Genomic DNA, 22242 nt, shown 5'->3' with positions numbered 1-22242 from the left:
ACATACTTACATACATACATACATACATACATAAAGGTACAAAGAAAAACAGAAAAAGAAAAGTGAGGCAGAAAATGAAAAAAATGTGGAACCTCAAGGTAAATGTTTCTTACCATAAAAGCCCATTTTAAAGCAGCCTTATTAAAAAATGTCTAGTGTTCAGTCATTTTGTTTGGAAAAGTATCACGTGGTTCAGCTCTAACAGTTTGAAAGATGCAGTATTCTTCCTACTGCTTGGTCCCTGTTGCCCCTGACTTCTTGACACTTTCCAAGTTCCTAATGCTCCCGGCCTGTCCTACAGCCTCAGGGCCCAGCTACTCAGTCCTGGAGTGAGTCCATTCCTGGTCTTGGCACGGCTCACTGTCCACCTCTCCATACTGCTTGCATACTTGGGATGTTTTAGCATGAGCTCTACAGCCAGTGTGCCTGAGTTCCAGCTTTGTTTGAGTATCTCATGAGTTCTTGTTTAAGAGCATGTCAGCACTGGTCCTGCTTTTTGGTGTGGCTGGCAGCAGCCTCAGCACAAGCCCACATTTTGGTCATCTTGTTTACGGTTGCATAGCTCAGCGCACAATGCCTGGCCAGGTCTCCCATCTGTATACTTCAGCACTGGTCCTCTGTCAGCATACTTGCCTGCTAAGCTCAGCACTTCTGTTCCAGACTGAAGGGGAAGAAGTCAGCATCCACCCACCCTCTACATCCGGGGAGCAATCCCCTCAATACATCAAAACTTTTGATTTTGTAGGTATCAACTGTTCTGGCACTGAAATCGTCTCCTGTCCCTAGCATCTGTTAGCTCTTCTGTGCAGGCAGTGAGGGCATCATAAGTTAACGTGTCCCACTCCTGAAAGTCTACACAGTCTTGCTAAAGAATGAGCAACAACCCCACAACCCTACAGTGATTCAGAAAGACACAGCTTTGCCTCTTATGAACTGAAGTCCTGTTCTGTCTTCTAGGTCACGCTGGTTATTATTTAAGTGACTCTGCACTATCTTCCTGGAGTCTCTGTGGCCCAGGTGTTTGACATTCTAGACTTGCACAGTGCCCGAGGAGAACTGGGGGGCTCACCACCTGTTGGCTCACAGATGCCGGTGGATGGACTATCCTCCGGCCTGGCCCCCCACTGCACAGAGTAAGACGGCTCACTTCCTCACACCCTTTCCACCCACAGCAGACTTTACTCCTCTTACAACTCTGCTTCACTCAGACCAGCCTGCGTCTTCCTTCAGGCCAAGGGCGGAGTAGGCTGACCTCATGCACAGGCTGCAGGAGAGCCATTCTGTAACTGGCTGCAATGTCTTTCCCACTGCAGAGAGCCAGGTGGCAAACCCAGCTGCTATGCCCCTTCCTGTCTGGCTGTCCTCATCACCCCCGCCACCCCTACCCCCACCACAGGTTCACTAGGGTTATTCTGTCAGTGTTTCTTAGCCCTTGCTAGGAAAGCTCTCCTTGCTGCCTAGACTATAAATAAGGAGGGTTTGGGAGGGTGGGCGGCATGTCTAGAGGGAAACCTACTGAGCCTTTGTCCACAGTACCCTGGGGAGAAAACAGGGACACCTTCTGACAATTTTTATGTGTCAGAGAATCCTTAGTGTTGGAGAAGACTAAGTGCAGAGGAGCAGCACCAGCTGCAGCACTTAGGTGGCACAAGTGGGGTCCTGGGGAGAAGGAAGGGCCTCGAAACAGTTTGCCGTCGTGTCCTCAGCACACCATCAGCATGAACGACAGAATTAACCTCTAACTCTAGGAGGCTAGCCTGGAGTTCACTATGTAGCCCAGGCTGCCCTCACACTTATGGCAATCATCTTATTGATTGTTCCACCTTTACCATGGAGGAGGCTTCCTTCAGCTCTAGCTCCTCAGTGGGATCAATGACTTTTACTCAGTGAAGATGCAGCCAAGTTAGCTTTCCTGACCCAGTTGGAGAGCAAAGTCTAACTGCACACAAGAAGAAGCACCGCTGTGCTTGCAGGTGCCCAGGAAGATGTCAGAACACCAGAGTGCCGTGCCACCAGTGTGGAGGCATGGCCCGAGACCAGCAACCTGTGGCTTTCAGTGATCTCCCATAGGAAGCCTGGAGGCATTTTACTGTGAACTTTTTATTCCTACAGCTACAAAGGGCGCCTGCAAGTGACAGGCTCCTGCCGGGAGCTCTTATCCCAGTGAGCTTCCATGGTATTAGGAAGTGTCACTCCCCAGCCCTCCTCTTCCTCTGCTGTATCTCTCACACTGAGACTGTGTGCTCGGAATCAAACCCTTCAGCATTTCTGAGGCCACAGAAAGTCTGCGTTCACCGAATCACAACTATTATCCCCTTCACTAGGTTTTTGGCAACTGACTCCAGTTCCATGTTTCCAGCTCTGAACAAGCACGGTGTTCATGGCTCTCTCTCAGTTTTGGGACTTGTGCCTCGTGTGTCTAGAACTGGGTGCTGGCTCTGGTCTACAGCCTCCTGGACAGCCTCTACATCCTGTTGGGATGTTCTGCTCTGAGATTTAGTTCCTCCCTAACCCCCACAGAAGTAGCACAGATCTGACCGTCTCCCTGGGGCCCCCTCTGGCTGTGTTTGGGAAGAATGGTTTGGAAGTGGAGGATTGGCTCATCCTGCCCCAGTAGATGCTCACCGTGGTGTATTCAAAGTAGTAAAGGCAGTTGTCAGTCAGAATGAACCAGCGCCTCTTCCAGGTCTTTACCCTGCCACCTGAGAGCAAAAAGGAGACACTCCTGACAAAAGACACCTAAGCAGGTGCATGCTACACACACAAAGCTTTCTTCCCAGGGAGGGTGTCGGGTGGGGCAGGGTATCAGGAGAACATTTAGACCATGGCAAAATTTACATCAGTGACAAGACACAGCCAAGACAGAAGCATCTTTCACAAAGTGAAAGTCTATGGTATGAGCAGAGCAAGCGTGTCTGGGTGACACCGTGAGATGTCCTGGACAGCAAGATGAGAGCACGGGCTGGGGAGGAGGCCCAGGGTGACAATGGTGCAAAGCAAATGTACCCGAGGCTGGAGAAGCCAGCCACAGCCTGTGACAGAGATGTACCTGAGGCTGGAGAAGCCAGCCACAGCCTGTGATAGAGACAGGCTAAGAAAGGAGAAAGGAGGGGTCAGCACCCTGACGCAGGAGGCATGGGCACCTCAGGGGTTCCATGGAAGTGACAGGAGAAAAGATACAGAAAGTAAGGCACTGTGAGCCCTTTAAAACCAAACCTGTGGCTTCCCATCACCCACCTGCCTATAGTGAAGTTCCACACTGACTCTAGCCCCCTCAGTTAGTGTCCCGAAAGTCATGTCCCAGAGTTGTGGGTATGAATCAAAGCAGGATTCCTTCACCAGGAAAGGAATGGCTTGTCCAAGAGGGGGGCTCAGGAGCCGTTCCTTCTGTGGACTCACATGACTCTTTAAAACTAAGTGACTAGAGGCAGCTCTGGCATCAAGGAGGTGGTGACTAAGCTGCTGCTCAGAGCCTTTCTCAGTACTCCTCCATGCTAGGAAGTAGCGAGTGTGGGGTCTTCTATGCTGTTCTGCATTGGGACGGGGACAGGGGTGGTGGTGGGGCTTAACTGGGCTCACTTTGAAAGAAGCTACATCCTCACTTGCATCATGCTCAGGATCCCCATGGTCCCCACTTACCTCAGGTCGAGGAAGACTGTCTTGACATGAACTACTCAGAATTATCCAGGGCCTTCCCGTGCTGATACACACATGGCATTGCACACGCACTCTGTCCCTGTTCCTTCCCATGCTGATACACACGTGGCGTTGCACACTCACACACACACTCTGTCCCTGTTCCTTCCCGTGCTGATACACATGTGGCGTTGCACACTCACACACACACTCTGTCCCTGTTCCTTCCCCTGCTGATACACATGTGGCGTTGCACACTCACACACACACTCTGTCCCTGTTCCTTCCCATGCTGATACACATGTGGCGTTGCACACTCACACACACACTCTGTCCCTGTTCCTTCCCATGCTGATACACACGTGGTGTTGCACACTCACACACACACTCTGTCCCTGTTCCTTCCCGTGCTGATACACATGTGGCGTTGCACACTCACACACACACTCTGTCCCTGTTCCTTCCCCTGCTGATACACATGTGGCGTTGCACACTCACACACACACTCTGTCCCTGTTCCTTCCCATGCTGATACACATGTGGCGTTGCACACTCACACACACACTCTGTCCCTGTTCCTTCCCATGCTGATACACACGTGGTGTTGCACACTCACACACACACTCTGTCCCTGTTCCTTAGCACTTCCCCTTTTCTAGGCCCCAACTATGAAGAACACCTTTTCTCTAGTTTCTGTGGAAGGCAGGGGAGTGGCACGCCTGCCATGCCTACTCCTCTGCCCTGTTGCTGACAGCCATGCAGGGCCAGGCATCTTTACAGAGACTCTTTCCAATGCCAGCATCTGCCTGCAGGCTCATCTCTGAACTGTGAAGGAGGAAACCCAGCAGAGCAGGTTAGGGCCTGGACTTCTCTGCCTGGGTGTCTGAGCTAGAGGGGTGGGGAAGTAGATGTAAGCAGCCATCGTTAACTACATGATTCTACATGACTGAGACCTAGGTTCCCAGATGGACTATGCCACAAGCAATCATGTGCTGTGGCATGTGTGTGGTTATGGTAGTGAGGGATTCTGTAAGTTTCATGGTTAAGTGGCGTGAATGGGAAAGCCATAGGAACAACATGACATGCATGTTGATACCAGGGAGGGCTGGGCGGAGTTGCACAAAGGAGACCATGTTTAAATCTGAAGGCAATGTGTCTTAGAGCAGATCCTTTCTCACTTCTGAGTCTGAGCGTAACTGTCTTCTAGCCTCTTGGGGAGACCATTTCCCACCCAGGCCTTGATACACAAGGATGGTCCACCCATGCTGACCTCCCATGCATTCTGTCACAGGACTACCCCAGGTGACAATGAACTCAGGAAATGATGAAGAGAGTGAGTTAGATACCAAAAGAAACAAGGTGGCAGGAATGGAGGAGAAAAAGCGAAGCCCGGAAGTTCTGTCTGTCAAAGCTTCCTTACGTCCCCTGGACGGTTGGCTGCACCACAGAGCCCTCTACCACAAAGCATCGCTGCGGGCCCACGGGGAACACTTCCACGTGGAAAGAAAAACAGACATGGGACAAGCAGACAGATCAATGTGCGCGTAGGACAGTCCCTGTGGAACTCACAGGACCCCTCCCCTGCAGGGCTTCTCAGGCCTCCCTCACACAGAGGGCCGACACTGTCCCAGCACTGAAGGAGCACAGTGCTTGTGCTCTGCTTGCTCCGCTCTGGCTGTGCTAAGTTGGCAGGCAGAGGCCGCCCTGGGTGCTGAGGATGATTCTTTGTAACAGAGGATGGTTTACACCAGAGGAGACACAGACAGAGGATCCAGGCTGTGAGTCCTTCCCTGATGATACCCAAGAAATGGAATTAAAGGGCTATAGGTAGGGGTTTCTGGTTTTGAGGTTTTAAAAATATCCACTTGTGAGTTTAGAAGACAATACTTGTCTTTTTCATGGAAAGGCAAATGGCCCAATATGTCAACTGTTCAAGCTTTTCCTAACTTTGTCAACCATGGTGTCAGAAGCACGTGACTTCGGGAGGTTACAAGATAACACCCTCTTCTTTGCTCCCTCACTCCAGAAATCAGGCTGATGCACGGATGGGAATTTGAATCCAGCAATTGCCATGAGCACGCAGCCGATGTTCCTCTGCCTTCCTTGGCTGGCTCTGGGCTAGCATTGTTGACTACTCGCAGTTACTTCTTAGAGCTCTGACCCGGCAGCTGCAGTACTGCTTCTGTGAACACTGCCCCAAACCCCTGATCCTGGCCAGTTCCCTAGGGACTGTACAGTAAGTTAGAAGCAGCATTAACACTACTACCAGCAATTAAAAAACAAAATAACCAAAAATAACAAAATTAAAAAAAAAAACAAAACGCTGCAGCAATGACAGTGGCCTGGCAGAGAGAGCGAGCAGGTGCAGGGTTACATACCTCCTGGAGTTTGGGGCAAGGAAAAGGAGAGCCAAAATCATGGAAACATATAAATGAGGGAGAAAAGAAAATTAAAACAAAGAAATCAAACCCGACTTTTTAATCTTAAAGTGCAGCGTACCAGTCCCATCTATGTATGCCTGGAGAGGGAGGTCAGCCTGCAGACACCGACAGGAAGTGACTACCCGTGCTGTGTGGCAAGACTTGGGGTATTCCCCACATGGCTAACAGTGTCACGAATCCATTTTTGTAAGGCCAGTGTTTGCCAGACTCTTGACAAACCAGAGCAAAGTGAATGATATGCACTCTGAGAGAAGTGTCCTTGTTAAGATACTCAACACTTTTCAAAATGTGTGCAAGGATGCACACATGTACACCCATGGATATACATGTACATATGTGTGTACACAAGAACACACATGCTTATGGTTCTGTGCATAGAGGGACATATACAGACAACTACAGATGGCACGAAGTCCTGCCCTGAACAGCACACAGACACACGGCTGAGTCTCAGTGTGTCACATGGAAACACCTTATCGAGAGGTTAGAAACATGAAGCAACGACCTCACGATGAATGAGTCCCACATTGTTAAACTTTTACTCTTTGGGGTGAGGTCTTGCTCTACCAGTTTCTTGGGCCCCAGGGATTCTCCTGCTCTGTCCCCTGTGTGTCTGGGACTACAGATGTGCATCATTTCACTCAGCTGAGATTCTTGAGTTTTAAAAATATAGGATATCTCATGAATTTACATGCCATCCTGGTACAAGAACCAAGATAATCTCTGCTCTAATTTTAGTATCTCAGCTGTCAAAGCTAACACTTAGCATTCGCAGGGAGACAAACTTCCCCGGAGGGAGGGGGAAGTAAACCTAAACTCGGACACTTTTGAACTTTCCAGCACATTTCCTCTTTATTGGTCAGGTAAGAAGACTGTGGAGCAGAAGGCTGCCTGCCTGTGGGTTAACCATTTCGGAGCCTTTTCTTCAGACCTTCTGCTTAGAGATTGCTACTGGCCACGTCCAGACACTGCAAGGCTCTGTAATCAATCGTTGAAGCGGTCTAAAAGGGAACTGTCATGTATAAACACAGTTTGGGGCCTTTTAAAGGAAATGTCAACCCTATGCTATCTGGATGAGTTAGCAACAGAGGGTGTGTCAGTAGCTCTACTGGATGCTGTCAGTCATGGCCAAGAGTGGGAGGACTACTTATCACAGGTCGAGTAACCAAATGGAAGAGGAGCGGGTCTCTTACAGCATCCGCCCTCCTGATAGGGGAGTCAGCTCATCCAAGGCCAAGGCAGAAGGGTACTGGAACATGCTCTCTAGTGGTCAAAAAGCCTCCACACTTTCATGTGCAGAGAGCTCAGTGACCTCTCTATGACTGACAGACAGAGGTGGACATGTGCGTGCATGAGAACCCACTGATTGCTATTTGGCTACTCTGTCACCTTCCTAGCAAGGCATGACCGTAAATCTTAACACTACAGGCTCACTTCTGGCAGAGGGAAGAGAAGCGCACTGCAGCTCTTTGAATGGCACAATTGTTGCTGTGGCTGCTTGGTGGTTGATTGGGACTGCGAGGGCCAGAGCATGAGGGAGAGTGCTGTGCATTGTGCTGCAGCCAAGGCTCTAGGTTTGCCATGCACACTGCCTGTGGGAGCCAGATGCAGAGGGAAGTGATGATGCACTGGGTGGGCAGGAGTGCCAGGGTAAATCTAGGATGGGAATAGAGAGATGGATATGGCTGCTTACCCACCCAAGGGTCCAGGTCCCTGGAAAGTGCCTCAGGGAGTATGGCTGCCTACTTGGGACTGGTCACACAGGGCCCAGATACATAAGGACAATGTTTATAAGGGCAGAGCCTGTGTCCAGGAGTCTGTTCTGTGGTGACTGCTTGTCAACAGCTCCAGAATGGTCTGGAAGTGGACTGCTGTGACCTGCCCCCTTCCCCACCCCCCAGCGCTGTGTACACACAGCCTTTCCTCCTAGGCTCTGTTGCAGGCCCAGCTGGGGGAGGGACTTACCGAGCTTGAGCAGCCAGCCCTCTCGGTCTGGATTGAAGAAAGTGTGCGTGAGGTCATTCCCGTCATCTTCGGGGATTTTAAAGGGCTCGTTTTTGATGCTCTCATAGAGATTCTGGATAAAAGACCACACTGCATGTCTGATTCGAGAAGTGCCTGTCCTTCCTCCCTTCCTCTCTACTCAGTCCACAGGTAGTCTCTGTAAGGCACAGAGACTAGAAAAGAACATGGCCATTCTCTGCTTTCTAGCAGCTCACAGGGACAAAAATAAGATGCCTGGTGGATAATTAAGGAAAAAAGAAATAGTTGCCTGGAGCCTACTTGGGCCTCTCAGCCTGGAGCCTACTTGAGCCTTTAATTTTCAGTTTCAGATTTAGAAGCCACCTCCCATCCTGATTCTCAGCTGGCCTTTGTGAAATTCACATATTTAAATTAATTAAGTGATCAGGCACTCAGCAAGTTATCCTTCTGCCTCCTCTCCTACGATCCCGTTCAAGTGCATGCTTTGCCAGCTGACATGAAGCAGCTCTGGCCCTGCTCACCCGGAGCAGCTCCTCCGGCAGGTCTCCTCCGTCGTTGATGCCTCGGTTCATGGCGATGAACCTCTCCACCGTAGGCTTGTCTTTGACATTGGGGTTGTGTAGGCTGGTGTTCAGCATTATGATTGCGAAGGACAGGACATAGCAGGTGTCTAGAGAGAGGAGACCAGGCTGTGAGAGCAGAGGACAGGAGACACCAACAGTAACCAGGAGTAACAACACTGGCAGGAAGAGCAGATGAGCCAAGTGTACATGTGTTCCCAGGCTTATGTTCCTGGAAGGGGCAAGGCACATGACCTCACTAAAGACACTCATTCTATTTCTCAGGTATAAAAGAACAGGAAAACAATAAAACGGCTGGGAGTAGTGGAGCATGACGTTAGCCTCCATACTCAAAAGGCATATTTCTGTGAGTTCCAGTACAGCCTGGTCTATAAAAGGCCAGCTAGAGCTATACAACAAAATCTCAGACCAATACAATGTATCAAAAAGAAAAAAATTAACTGCAATTCTATTTAGTAATAATTTGGTCTGCTTTATTTCTTCTGTATAAATGTGCCTATAAAATCACTTTACAGACACTATAATGCACTACCACCCATCATATGTGTGAGATAGATACATACACAGGAGATAGGTCTATACATTACACACACATATATATGCTTTTTTGTTAATCTTATCATTTTCCCGTGCCAATATCTTCATAAGAACATAATGTTTCTTTCTTTCTTTCTTTCTTTCTTTCTTTCTTTCTTTCTTTCTTTCTTTCTTTCTTTTTAAGGCAAGGTCTTGCTTAAGTAGCCTAGCTAGCTATATTCATAAATTTGCTTTTGAGACAGAGTTTCTCTGTATAGCCCTAGCTGTCCTGGTACTTGTCCTGAAGACCAGGCTGGCCACAAACTCAGAGATCTGCCTGTCTCTGCCTCTTGAGTGCTGGGATCAAAGGCTACCACTGCCCAGTGCTGAGACATCTTTAATAGTTATATGCTTTGTAGTTCTGAGCCCAGTGCTGCACACACATGAGGCAAGCACTCCTCCACTAAGCATACCAGGTCTAGTGCTGGTCTTCTGGATGCTTTCAGTCTCTCCAGGTTGTACACACCAGTAAGTAACTGTTCTTGGAATGGATCAGCCTCTTGTCCTAGCTCTCCCTCCCGGACTCATACAGAGGCTCCCTCCCTCACCTGTAGACTGGAACACCCCAGTATTGCACTGACAGTACCGCTGGGCAAAGGCCTCCATCATCCGGTCAATCTTCTGGGCCTCTCCAGGGAGTCGGAAGCTCCACAGGAACTGCCTGAGGGTGAAGACAGGAGCATTGTTTTGACCAGTTCTGCTGCTAGTGTGGCAGTTAATAACACATGGGGAAGGAAGTGGGGGCTTCAGAAACTGAACAGAAGCAAATGTAACCACTGTGGCCTTAAATGAACTGAGAAGCCAAGAAGAACAGCCCCACTTTAGAGTAACACACAAAAGTGAAACACAGATGTTAATCATTTAAAATGAACTCTAAAGGAAGGATTCATTCAGGGCATTCACTATGGAACCCTGTAAATCATATGGGACCACAGCCACAAGGTTAGTTCTGCAACACTGCATCATTAAAGAATCAGAGCTCAAAAACAAAAACAAAAACAAAAACAAAAAAAAAGCAAAACATCTTAGGATTTATATCCACGGCAGAAAAAAATGGCTTTAAAGGGCACAAAACAAGCTTGGTTTAAAAGCTGAAGCTGAAGCCAGGCAGTGGTGGTGCACACATTTAATCCCAGCACTTGGGAAGCAGAAACAGGAGGGTATCTTGAGTTTGTGGCCAGCCTCGTCTATAGAGTTCCTGGACAGCCAAAGCTACAAAGAAAAACCCTGTCTCCAAGGGGGAAAATGATAGTTGATTTTTTTTTTCCTTTCCTTTCCTTTTCCCTTCTTTTCTTTAACGAAATACACCTGGTTTAGGGTAAGAAATGAAAGGGTTTTCTATTGCGAAGAGTAGAAATAATTTCAGTATTTAAGGACAGATCAGTCTGTCCACTCCCAAGACTGTACAAGCAGCAGCCCTAGTGAATGCTACTCCACTCAGGCGTGCACAAGGCCTTCCTGCACACTACTTCAGGACAGTAACAACCACCCTGCCCCACGGCGCCCGGCCAACGACACCCACCGCAAGGCCTGGACGAGGTTCAGGTCGGTGAACTCGTGCAGCTCCACAAACGCATGCAGGACCTGGATGCTGAACTCATCTCTACAGGAGACAGACGAGAGGAGCACACGTCGGACCCTGACACTGACCAAGACCCATCCTGAGCCCAAGCAGATGGCATCCCCAGAGTCCCAGCCCATCAGACCTCTCAGCGTGGCCATGCACAGTCAGGAGGCTGTTGACCTGGCTCTGCTTGCTAACTAAACAAGCAAGGCACCTCTATGCCCCTGGACAAGTAAGGTAATCCCTCCACTCAGCGCCATTGTGGCTCTGGCTGCCCTGGTACCACAGTCACCCACCCCATGGACTTAGGCAGCAGGGAGCTTACTTCTCCCACTGGCTCTGACCCAGCTTTAAGGGCCTCACCTCTCCCCAAGGTAGTCGCCGATGGCTGTCTTGTTGAGCCCTTCCCCTTTATACAGGAACTGGGCGATGTCCTCACAAGTGTTCTTCAGCAGGCCATTCTCGATTAAGAACTGGATCCCCTACACAAAGGTCAGAAAGAGCAGTGATGCTGGCCTGTGGAGGCTGGAAAATGAGTGTGGACCTGGAGCCTGAGCCAGTAAATCCCCACCAGTGGACATAGGGATGGGGGGGACTCAAGTTAGAAACCAGAGCCCCAGACACAAGAGCATGAGGGTAACCACCTGACATTTACTCCAGAGAACAGCAGCTTAGAGCCCTGGTCCCCACTGCTCCACCCCCACTTTAATACTCCACTTCATTTTCTGCTTACCTTTTTAGGATCCATGTTAAATTTCTTTCTGCCCATGGCTACCTGTTTGTTCCTCTGCATGTTTTTCCTGAAAGACAAGTGTGGCCATTAGTGCTCTGGTAGCAGGAAGTTCTGGGAGGCTGGTGCAGCCTTCGTGTGCGGCACTGACACTGTGGGAAGATTGCTCTAAAAGTTAATAAGGAAGCAATCTGGTCCGCTAGGCAGGGTCAGCCAAAGCCTCGGTCAGGCTCACTTGCCTCCTTCTCTCTAGATTCATGGTTTCTCTTAGAATGTTTTTTTTTCTTAAACTTTGTCGTCTACATATTGTAGAATCTACCCATTTTGAATGTAAACCTGAATGGCTTTTAGTAAGCTTACCAAACTGTGCAACCATTACCATAACTAGTTTTAGAAAACTCTTATCAGTTCAACAAAATTCCTCACACCCATTTCCAGTTCCCCCACATTCCTCTTTCAACTCTGGGGAACTCTTGGCCTACCTCCTGTGCACACATCTGCCAGATTCTGGACGTCTCACACACACAGAACCATGTGGACTAGCTGGGCTTGTGTTCCTGGATGCTTTCGCTTAACACACTGTCTTCAAGGTCCATCAGCACAACACTCCTTTCTATTGCTGAAATTGCTCAGCAATGTCCCTCCATGTCTGCCTCCATGCAGGGCTCATCACACACTCGTGCTGCCAGCACACATACCTTATGTGCATAGGCTTTCCTTTCTTTTGGGCAGAAGGGTCAAGGCTGTATCTAGACAGGTCATGGAGGGTTTTAGCTTTAGCTTTTTATTTATTTATTTATTTTAAACAATTTTAGATCTATTTATTACATATGTAAGTACACTGTAGCTGTCTTCAGACACTCCAGAAGAGGGAGCCAGATCTCGTTACGGATGGTTGTGAGCCACCATGTGGTTGCTGGGATTTGAACTCTAGACCTTCGGAAGAGCAGTCGGGTGCTCTTACCCACTGAGCCATCTCACTAGCCCAGCTTTAGCTTTTTAAAATGCCGTATAAACAAGCAGCAGTTTTCTTAAGTGTGCATCCATCCGACCAAACAAATACAGCCCCTACCGTGTGGTTCACAAGCAGCTGAGGGAGGGAGTTACACATGAAGAATGCCAGCCCCCACTCTGGACAAGCCCCTGGGCCCTGCTAGGGCAAATGCTCACCCAGTATGCCTGTGAAGGGCTCAGGACTCTTCCAGCCCACAATCAAACAGAATTACAGGTTCTGGGCCACTGAGCAAAGTTTAGGGGTAGAGTCTAGGTGACACTTTTTAAACCTCCTGTGAGTCTGGCAGACATTTGGAAACCACGGCCACTGCCTCTGTCACTTTACAGTTTCTGAGCAAAACTGCCTTCAGGACCTCATCCGCACTGGCCAAACCCCAAAGGTACAAAGTCCTTTTCTTATTCTTTTTATTTTTTCCTTTTTTCCCAGGTTGAGACATGGGTTCACTATGTAGCTCAGGCTGGACTAAAACTCACTATGTAGGCCAGGCTGGCCTGAAACTCAAAACAATCCTCCTGCCTTCACCTCCCAAATTACAGATATGAGCCCACCATGCTTGGCCAGGCTGACTTGAGATTTGGGACTGGTATGAGTCTCAGGTTATCTAACCACATTTTTCCCAAATCCAGGAATATTACTTTTATCCATATTTCAAAAAAAAAAAAAAAACAAGAAAAAGCTGCTGGGTGAGCTGGGAGGTAGTGGTGCACACCTTTAATCCCAGTACTTGGGAAGCAGAGGCAGGCAGATCTCTGAGTTCCAGGACAGCCAGGGCTACACAGAGAAACCCTGTTTTGAAAATAAGTCAAAAACCCAAACCCCAAAACCAAACAAACATAAAGCTAGCTGCAGGGCAGCTTCCTATGCGAGTGTGCAATCCTTGGAGGCCCTACAATGGGAAGGCAAATGATGATGCACAAGGACTCTCAGCATCTTTTGCCTTGGTTTAGTCCCTTACTGAAGCTTCCTCTGCCTCTGGCAAGCCCAGAACCCAGAGCCCAGACTTCAATTGTACACTTCCAGATCTCTGTCAGCTGTTGCTGTTTCTGAAGGCCCTGGGTGCTCACAGGTGGCCGGCTAACTTCACTGATTTCTCATAAATCAGGTCCTACCCAAAGCCATCCAGTGTTGTAGCTTACAACAGCCAGGCATACTCAAAGGATGTAGCTAGCTAAAGTTCTCAGGTCTCCATGAGTCAGCTCCTGTCTCTACCTGTCTAGCATTCTGTCTATGACTGTTGAGATAGTCATCATACAGAGCTTTTGGGTCAGCTCCTGTTCCAACTTCGGCAGTCTCCCTTGCACACCAGCTGTGTCACCTGGGTCATCTTGAGGAAGTTTAAGTCCCATATCACTATGCTGTCTTTGCTTCTTCCACAATGTTTGGGGTTGTTACAGAACGCTAGATCAGGCCTTTGATTACACACATGACCACCCACCTATGTTAGAACAGCTCACCTTTCAGAATCTTCAATTCTGGAATACCAGTTTAAACTCCAGGGGTTAAAAAACATAAATAACTGATGTATGTATGGCTTTTGTGCTCAGTCGCACCAGAAACACTGATGAAAATTGGTCTATTTTTCTTGATGTTCTTTTTCAAATATTCATGTACTTATGTATGTATGTATGTATGTATGTATGTATTTAGGTTTTTCAAGGCCTGGTCTCTCTATGTAGTCCTGGTTATCCTGGAACTCAACTCTGTAGACCAGGTTGGCCTTAAATTCACTGAGATCCACCTGCTCTGCCTCTCAAGTGCTGGAATTAAAGGTGTGTGTCACCATCACCTGGAAAATTTTTGTTCATTGATATTGTGTGTATATACCTACAAAATGGGTGTGGAGGTCAAAGACAGCTTTGTGGAGTCAGTTCTCTATGTCCACCTTTGCACAGGTTCCAGAGATTGAACTCCGATAACAGGCTCGCCAGGCAGGCTCCTTTCCACGCTGAGCTGCCTGTCAGCCCTTCGATGTTTCTCTAAGGGGGTTCTTCATGTTTTAAGTTTCATCAGATGACGGTGTCACTTGTTTAGTCAACACCATCGTAGGTATCCTGTTGTCTACTCAGACAGCACTTCTCCAGACCAGTCCCGATTCTCTAGCTCATGATGGGCAGATCAGGACACCATGGCAAGAACTAAACCCTGGTAACCAGGAAGTTGTTTTTCTTAAATTCACCACTGAGTGTTCTCAGTGCCTGGCTGCTGATACTGCTGCCCTCTTCAGTTTGCTGGACCATGATAATGCACAGACACTAAGCAAACAGTACCCTGAGTTCCAAGTATGTGTGCAGGCACCAGAAGACACAGAGAAGAGTACACTCTAATATTAATCATGGTTCTCTCTGGAGATAATGGAAAACCTGGTTTTGGGTTTGTTTTTTTTTTTTTCATGCTTTTCTGTCTTTTACCAATTTACTGCCATAAAGTATTCCTGGATACTGAGGTGGCTCAATGCGTAAAGGAACTTATAGCCAAGCTGATGATCTAAATTTAATCCCTGGACCCACATGGTAGGACAGAACTAGCCCCAGAAAGTTGTCCTCTGACTTCCACATGTTGTGCTGTGGTATGTGTGCCTGCTATAAATAAATAAATAAATAAATAAATAAATAAATAAATAAATAAAATTAATTCTTAAAATAAAAAAAAAATCTACTTAGATCCAGGAAAGGAGCACTAATTTGCTTTTTAATGCAGGGATAATTTTCACTCAGTGTGATGTTCGCATCCTAAGTGCCCCAGTCACAGTTCTGACACGCATGTACGCCCTGGTAACTACCACTCCAGATGAGGCCTGGTGCTCCCATCTTCCTGCTAGGTTCCACTCCAGATGAGGCCTGGTGCTCCCATCTTCCTGCTAGGTTCCACTCCAGATGAGGCCTGGTGCTCCCATCTTCCTGCTAGGTTCCACTCCAGATGAGGCCTGGTGCTCCCATCTTCCTGCTAGGTTCCACTCCAGATGAGGCCTGGTGCTCCCATCTTCCTGCTAGGTTCCACTCCAGATGAGGCCTGGTGCTCCCATCTTCCTGCTAGGTTCCATTCCAGATGAGGCCTGGTGCTCCCATCTTCCTGCTAGGTTCCATTCCAGATGAGGCCTGGTGCTCCCATCTTCCTGCTAGGTTCCACTCCAGATGAGGCCTGGTGCTCCCATCTTCCTGCTAGGTTCCATTCCAGATGAGGCCTGGTGCTCCCATCTTCCTGCTAGGTTCTGGTCAGGTCTCTGTCTGAAACCTGTCAGTAAGCACTGCTATTTCTGATGGTATATCTCAGAGCTTCATAACAGAAGTATGTAGTATGTCCATGTGGTCTTCTCTATTCTATGTTTGTAGGGCCTGCACATGCTACTGCACTGGATCAGTGTGCTCCTCTGACACTACTGAATAATGGTCAACTGTTCCAGCCTCCTTACTATTCACTTATTGCTGGACAGTTGTGCAAAGTTCTAGATCCGTCGATTTTGGTAAGAATGCTGTAAATAGCTGCGTAGTGGTGGCGCACGCCTTTAATCTCAGCACTTGGGAGGCAGAGACAGGCGAATTTCTGAGTTCAAGGCCAGCCTGGTCTACAAAGTGAGTTCCAGGACAGCCAGGGCTACACCGAGAAACCCTGTCTTTTTGTGGACATATTTCCATTCTCCTGAGTAAATGCCTATGTACTGAGTACCAGCCCTGGACACATATTTAATGTCTTAAAACCCTGACAAGTGTTTTCTTGCATGCTGAAACATTGCTCAACACTAGGTCCCAGCAGCCTTTGGTTCTAGCCTGGGTATGTGAGGCTGCACTGCACACTAGGTTTACACTGTTCACACTCACAGGGACGCCTCTTGCATGAAGGATCTGTTCAGCATTTTGCATTTCTGTTCATGTATGTGAGCTGTCTCCATGTTACTGCAGCCTATTTTGGACAAGGTCTTTCTCAGATACACACTGCAGCTATTTTCTCCTACTCTGTGTTGTGCCTACTCGTTCAGTGGTTACCTACTTGTCATGGAGGGAGGGCTGCTGCTGGGTGCTGAATCTGGGGCCTCACATATTCTGGGAATTACTCGACTGAATCACATCCCTAGCCTTTTTTTGTTTGCTTTATTTTATTACGGGTTTGTTATTTTGTTGTTGTTTGAGATGCGGTATAGCTATGTAGCTCTGGCTGTCCTGGAACTCTCTGTGTAGGCCAGGCTGGTCTCAAACTCACAGAGATTCACCTGCCTCTGCCTTGCAAGTGCTGGAATTAAAGGTGTGCACAACCATGCCTGGCCTGTTATTTTTTCTAAGAGCAGAGGTTTTAAATCTAGATGAACTCTTAAACTATTGATTTCCATGTTTCTTTTAGACAGAAGGTAAGGAGCTGCAGGGATGGCTCAGCAGTTAGGAACACCTTATCCTCTCACAGAGGGGGCCAGGTGCAATTCCCAATACCCACATGGTGGCTCACACCATCCAGAATTAGTTCCAAAGGATCTGATGCGCTCTTTTGACTTCCATGGGCACCAGGAAGTGCACAGACAAACTTGCATGGGCTCCAGACATTCATTCAGTGCACAGACACACTTGTAGGCAAAGCATTCATATACATAAAATTTTAAAGTCTAAAAAAAATTAATAGAAAGTGAGAAAGCTGTAACTCTAAATGATAACCAGAGGCTGGCAGTGTCCAACTGGCTGCTCTCTGTGGAGAATGTAGCCCCTTCATCCCTAATGGCAGTGCTCATACAAGTTTAAAATAACAAACCAAAGGGCCTTATAAAGCCAGACAGGGAGGCTTAGGCTTAGAGAAACACAGACACAGAGGGAACTGAAAGCAGATCATTTATCAAGGGAGGCAGTTAGAAAAGACCTAGGAATTCCATCCAAAGTCACTGACGTCATCATTTTACACTGGAATGGTCTCTACATTCTTCTCCCTCGAGCATAAGGAGGTACAGATGAACTTGACACTGCACCAGACATAGGTGGGCACACCAGCCTTGGGAAATCACATTAGCAGTGCTCACTAAGCTTTTCCACTGAATAAAAGTAAGATAGAAACTTAAAAAATGTATACAAAGTGGACAGCATAGAGGAGAATACAATAATCCCCGAGACTGCTGGGCACTTGGGCCAGTGGGCCTCAACCTCCCTACTGCTGCGGCCCTTCAAGGCAGTTCCTCATGTTGCTGTGATCCCAGCCATAAAACTGTACTGTTGCTGCTTCATAACTGTGATTTTGCTACTGTTATGAATTGTAAATATCTTATGCAGGATATCTGATATGGGACCCTTGTGAAAAAGTCTCTTGACCCTCAAAGAGGTCATGGCCCAAAGGCTGAGAACCACTGACTTAAGATTTTTCTGGTGTCTTTGAACTTTCTGGCTCAGTTTTGTACACATAAAAGGTTTCTTATTGGTCAGCATGTTGGTGCATACCTTTAATCCCAGCACTCGGGAGGCAGAGGCAGGTGGATCTCTGTGCTCAAGGTCAGTTTGGTCTATACAGTGAGTTCCAGGACAGCCAGAGATATGTAGAAAGACTATGTCTCAAAAAAAAGTTTCCTATGTCCAGATCCTTGCAGTGAGGGCTCAGAGGCAGGATAGGAAGGTGTTCGTGTGCCTGCTCAGACTATTAGGCAGAAAGCTTGCTTGAATGTGCTGGGGCATGTGGGGAAGCTAGGATGCGAGGATAGGTGCACTGGGAGCTAGACCCAGGAGGCCTACCCAGTAGCAAGACAAACTCACCTTTCCTCTGTGGATCCCAGGCTTTCAATTTCATTAGCAACTTCTGCTATCTCTTCCTTTAGCCTCTGTAAACAGAAGGAGTTACCAGGAGGAGAGCTGCAGATAAGAGTGATACTTCTAAAGCCCTTCACACAACTCCCTCCAAGCCAACCCCAGAACAGAACAACTAAACAGGCACAAACCTACCAGGTCAACAAGAAGAATGTGTTTACTCCGGGACACCTACGAGGCCCCCCAGACAGTGAGCCTCCAAGGTGGAGGTAGCTACTTGGCCCACAGTTCCTGGGCTAGGGAAGAAGGTTTGGTTTTTGTTTGTTTGGTTTGGTTTTTTTTGTTTTTGTTTTTGTACTTGCACTGTATTAAAAGGGTGTAGTCGTGGGGGCTGGAGAGATGGCTCAGAGGTTAAGAACACTGGCTGCTCTTCCAAAGGTCCTGAGTTCAATTCCCAGCAACCACATAGTGGCTCACACCATCTACAGTGAGGTCTGGTGCCTTCTGTTATGCAGGCAGAGAGGATGGGGTAAAAGTTTCTCCACGTTCCTAACAGTTACCAGAGAATCAGAGAAAATGATCGGAATGGTTCCAGCTCGCCAGTGGCAAGTCTGCTTGTCCTTTTACTGTCCCGTGAGGTTTGGACCATGCTTTTCGCTGCCTTGAATCTTACACAGGGTTTTAGAAGAGCAACATCCAACTGCTCTAAGTGAGAATAACCCACTGCATGGCTCCTTCTTCCCAAGAGAGCCTGCAGCTATGAAAAGAAACTTGGGAGAGAGAGTCTGGTCTCTAGGGACATGCCCTGCAAACACCAGTGTGTCCGGCCTCACAGGAAGTTGTGAAGGTGCTGTTGTTCCATCCCATGACCAGAAGAACAGAAGTTAAAAATCAAAACAAACAAACAAACAAACAAACAAACTAGAGCTGTATCCCATGCCCTCAGCTGGTAGGTAGTGTAGTCAGGACCTACAGAAGGTACCAGCACACCCGAGGCTGCTTTCTGTGGTGTGTCAGCTGGGAAAGCTTAGCTTAGAGTCACTTTAGCTGTGATAAATGGCAGTAGGGAGACGGTTCTGAGGCTCTACTTTCTGGGAAACCAAAAGGAGCCACTAATACCTGTACCCTGGCCAGCGCTGTGGCGAGCACCCTGTAACACACGCGCTCAGCCACACCCCAAGCGCCCTCCAACCTGGCCAGCGCTGTGGCGAGCACTCGCTGTAAGCCACCCTTTAACACACGCGCTCAGCCACACCCCAAGCATTCCTGTTAGTCAGCTTCCCAAGCGCCCTCCAACCTGGATGTCAGCCAGCAGCTCCTGCTTCCTCCGCCGGATGTTCTCCAGTTCTTGACGCTCTTCTGCAGTCAGGTCACTGGGGACTGCAAAGACAGAATGTCACAAAAGCATTCCTCCCACAAAATAACAAAATCCCAAAGACTCACAAGTAAAATGTGACCAAAAGAAGCCAGAAGCCGATTTAGAAATGATGGCCTGCTGGGAACCACTCAGGCAGGGTTATGAAGAGCGTGCGGCAGGACCTGCAGCTCTTACACAAGCTGAGCAAGGACAGCCGCAAACAGAGAACAGGAGGGAGATGCCACCAGGTGGACCACCACAGATGAGGAGAGTGACAGGCCTAGTCACCATCCGCCCCACCATTCTCCTGCCTTCCAACTGGGCAAGGACAGGCCTCAGCTCCCTGCTGGTCAAAGTGCAACTAGATCCTCACAAACTGTCTCCGGTGAGCTGCAAAGCAACATGAGTGCCTCTGTGCCATTTGGAGACAAGTGAGTGAGAATTCCTCGCATACGGAGAAGAAAATCTAGAAAGACACACAGCAAACTGAAAGCAGCATTAAGTGTAGGAGCTGAGATTGTGAGAGTCTTTTCAGCCTGGTTTGAATGTTCATAGTGTGCTCCCACCATCAAACCATGCTTATCACAAACACTGCCACAGGCCCACATGACTGTCTTCTATTTGAGCACTCTGTCAAAAGCAAGTGGTCATAGGAATAACAAACACTAGAATCAGCAAAGTGTCCCTGTCCCCATGACTCCAGTCCCCATCCCCATGCAGATCCCAAGTCCCCACCACTCCAGACACACTCACTACATTACCCATTCAGCCACATGCTGTCCAACTTCATGAGGAGGAAGTGGAACAGAAGTGTGTCCCCTTATCTTAGGGGACACATTCCAAGAACCCCTGCAGAGTTCTAGACCCACAGATAGAATGGTTGTCTCTATACGCACATCCACACTAGATGACTTTTCTGTCTGGCCCAGGCACAATCGTATACCATAGCTAAACCTTTGGCAGCCTGAAGAACAGCAGCAAAATGTGTTAAGATTTTGTTAGTATTACAGCGTTATAACATGTCACAGACAGAGAAGGGTAGAGCAGGACAGAATTAATCCTGTTACTCAGATAGCATATAAGTGAAGGCTTATGAATTGTTCATTTCTGGAATTTTCCATTTAGTAGTTTGGCTGCAGGTAACGGTAGGCAATGGTTATAACTGAGGTGCCTAAACTGTGTCTGGTGTTTAGTGGACAGTGTTGGCTCCTGTCCCTCTCTGCACAGGATGGTGTAGGCCATCAGCCTCAACAATGACAAATAACTTTCTTCTGTTCTTGAATCAAGGTTTGACACCCAGCCCTCCCTCGGCGGGGCGGGGTGGGGTGGGGTGGCATTCACACCTGACACTGGTGGCACACTGGAACGACCCCACAGAGGAGGAATGTGCCTCTGTTTACAGCACAGATGGACACACACTGAGGATCCAGAAAGCACACTCATTTTGACCTGGCATGGCTTGGAGACGTGGAGGCAGAAGAAGTTCATTTAAAAATAGCTGAGGATCAAATTTTGATCTGATGCTTACAGGGCTGGTCAATCAGATCATCAATGAATCTCATTTGAGCAGAGCAGAGAGAAGACGAGATTCCAGGGCCGTACTACAAAGCTGATGGAAACACAAACAACAGCCTTGTCTTCATACCGTTGACTTTTACCACTGAAGAGACAGAGAAGGTAGGAAACAGGGGAGCTGACGAGAGCACAGGTCTTCTTGGGACCCTTGGGTGCCACTGGGCTCTGTGTACTGCAGAATGAGAACATATACTTATCCATAAGCAAGGAAACAAGAGTGGACTAGCACTGGTGAGCAAGCTACCTAGTAAGGAGCTAACCCAGGGGCATGGGAACCTTTGGGGACATCCTGCCAGCTCCCCCTGCCCAGAGCCTTCTGCTTGCCCATCAAGCTTCTCTTTCACACTGACACCTACAGGGAAAAGAGTAAGACCCAAACAAACACACCCTGCAGCAAACAGACACTAGAGCCCAAAGAAAAACTGCTCTTCACAAGACCTAGACCCTTGGGGCCGGGGGGGGGGGGGGATGTGGGGGGGTTACAGAAAAAAAAATCACACTCTTGGAAATTAACCTCCACCCCTTCAATTCTCCTATCTAAATACAAAATGTCAAAAAAGGACTAGGGCTGGAGAGACGCCTTGGAGGTGAAGATGATCTTCCAAGGCACCCAGGTTTGGTTCCCAGCACCCACATGCTAGATTACGACCTTTTGTTAACTACGCATACGGCACACTGACATATATGTAGGCTAAACACACAAACATGTAAAATAAACACACAAAAAGGACTAGAGGACAAAATGAGCAGTAAAAGGGGCAGCAGACAAAGACCTGAACATGAGCAGCCATCAGCTCATCTCACAGTGAAAATTATAATCCTACAGAGAAGTCAACAGAAGCAAAGACCTCTGCATGACAGGGACTGGGGGTCAGGGGGTTCATCAGCCCACAGCTGAAGAGATCCACACTCTCCAGTGAAGACTGTGAAGGCCTTCAAGATTCTAAATGAAAATGACACCAGACAAGTGGGGGACAAGTCAGAGTCACCAGATGGCCAAGTAGCAGAGAACCAGTCTTCTGGCCACATGTTTTAAAGTGACTTCAAGAGGAGCACACTAGGACAGGGGACAGGGCCAA

The 22242-nt window shown here is 48.2% G+C and overlaps 1 protein-coding gene across 3 annotated transcripts in view; it reads right to left on the bottom strand.

Annotated features, from left to right (window-relative positions):
• Cyth1 (cytohesin 1) overlaps positions 1 to 22242 on the bottom strand; it is an 85163-nt gene that overhangs the window by 10174 nt on the left and 52747 nt on the right. For 2 of the 3 annotated variants that reach the window (XM_085829389.1, XM_029483220.2), the window contains exons 2-10: positions 19529 to 19611; positions 18241 to 18305; positions 11515 to 11581; positions 11145 to 11263; positions 10740 to 10820; positions 9766 to 9878; positions 8582 to 8730; positions 8042 to 8154; positions 2626 to 2704 (exon numbers count right to left, since the gene is read on the bottom strand). In XM_085829389.1, the coding sequence (XP_085685515.1) occupies positions 2626 to 2704; positions 8042 to 8154; positions 8582 to 8730; positions 9766 to 9878; positions 10740 to 10820; positions 11145 to 11263; positions 11515 to 11581; positions 18241 to 18305; positions 19529 to 19611 (869 nt within the window). The remainder of the gene's footprint in view (positions 1 to 2625; positions 2705 to 8041; positions 8155 to 8581; positions 8731 to 9765; positions 9879 to 10739; positions 10821 to 11144; positions 11264 to 11514; positions 11582 to 18240; positions 18306 to 19528; positions 19612 to 22242) is intronic. The other variant, XM_021177106.3, reaches the window with a different exon arrangement.

The sequence above is a fragment of the Mus caroli genome, unplaced genomic scaffold, assembly GCF_978045245.1.
Source record: "Mus caroli unplaced genomic scaffold, Mus_caroli_1 scaffold_13, whole genome shotgun sequence".
Classification (NCBI taxonomy): Eukaryota; Metazoa; Chordata; class Mammalia; order Rodentia; family Muridae; genus Mus; species Mus caroli.
Note: the sequence above shows the minus strand (reverse complement) of the source record. Positions and strands in the feature narration are given on the sequence as shown.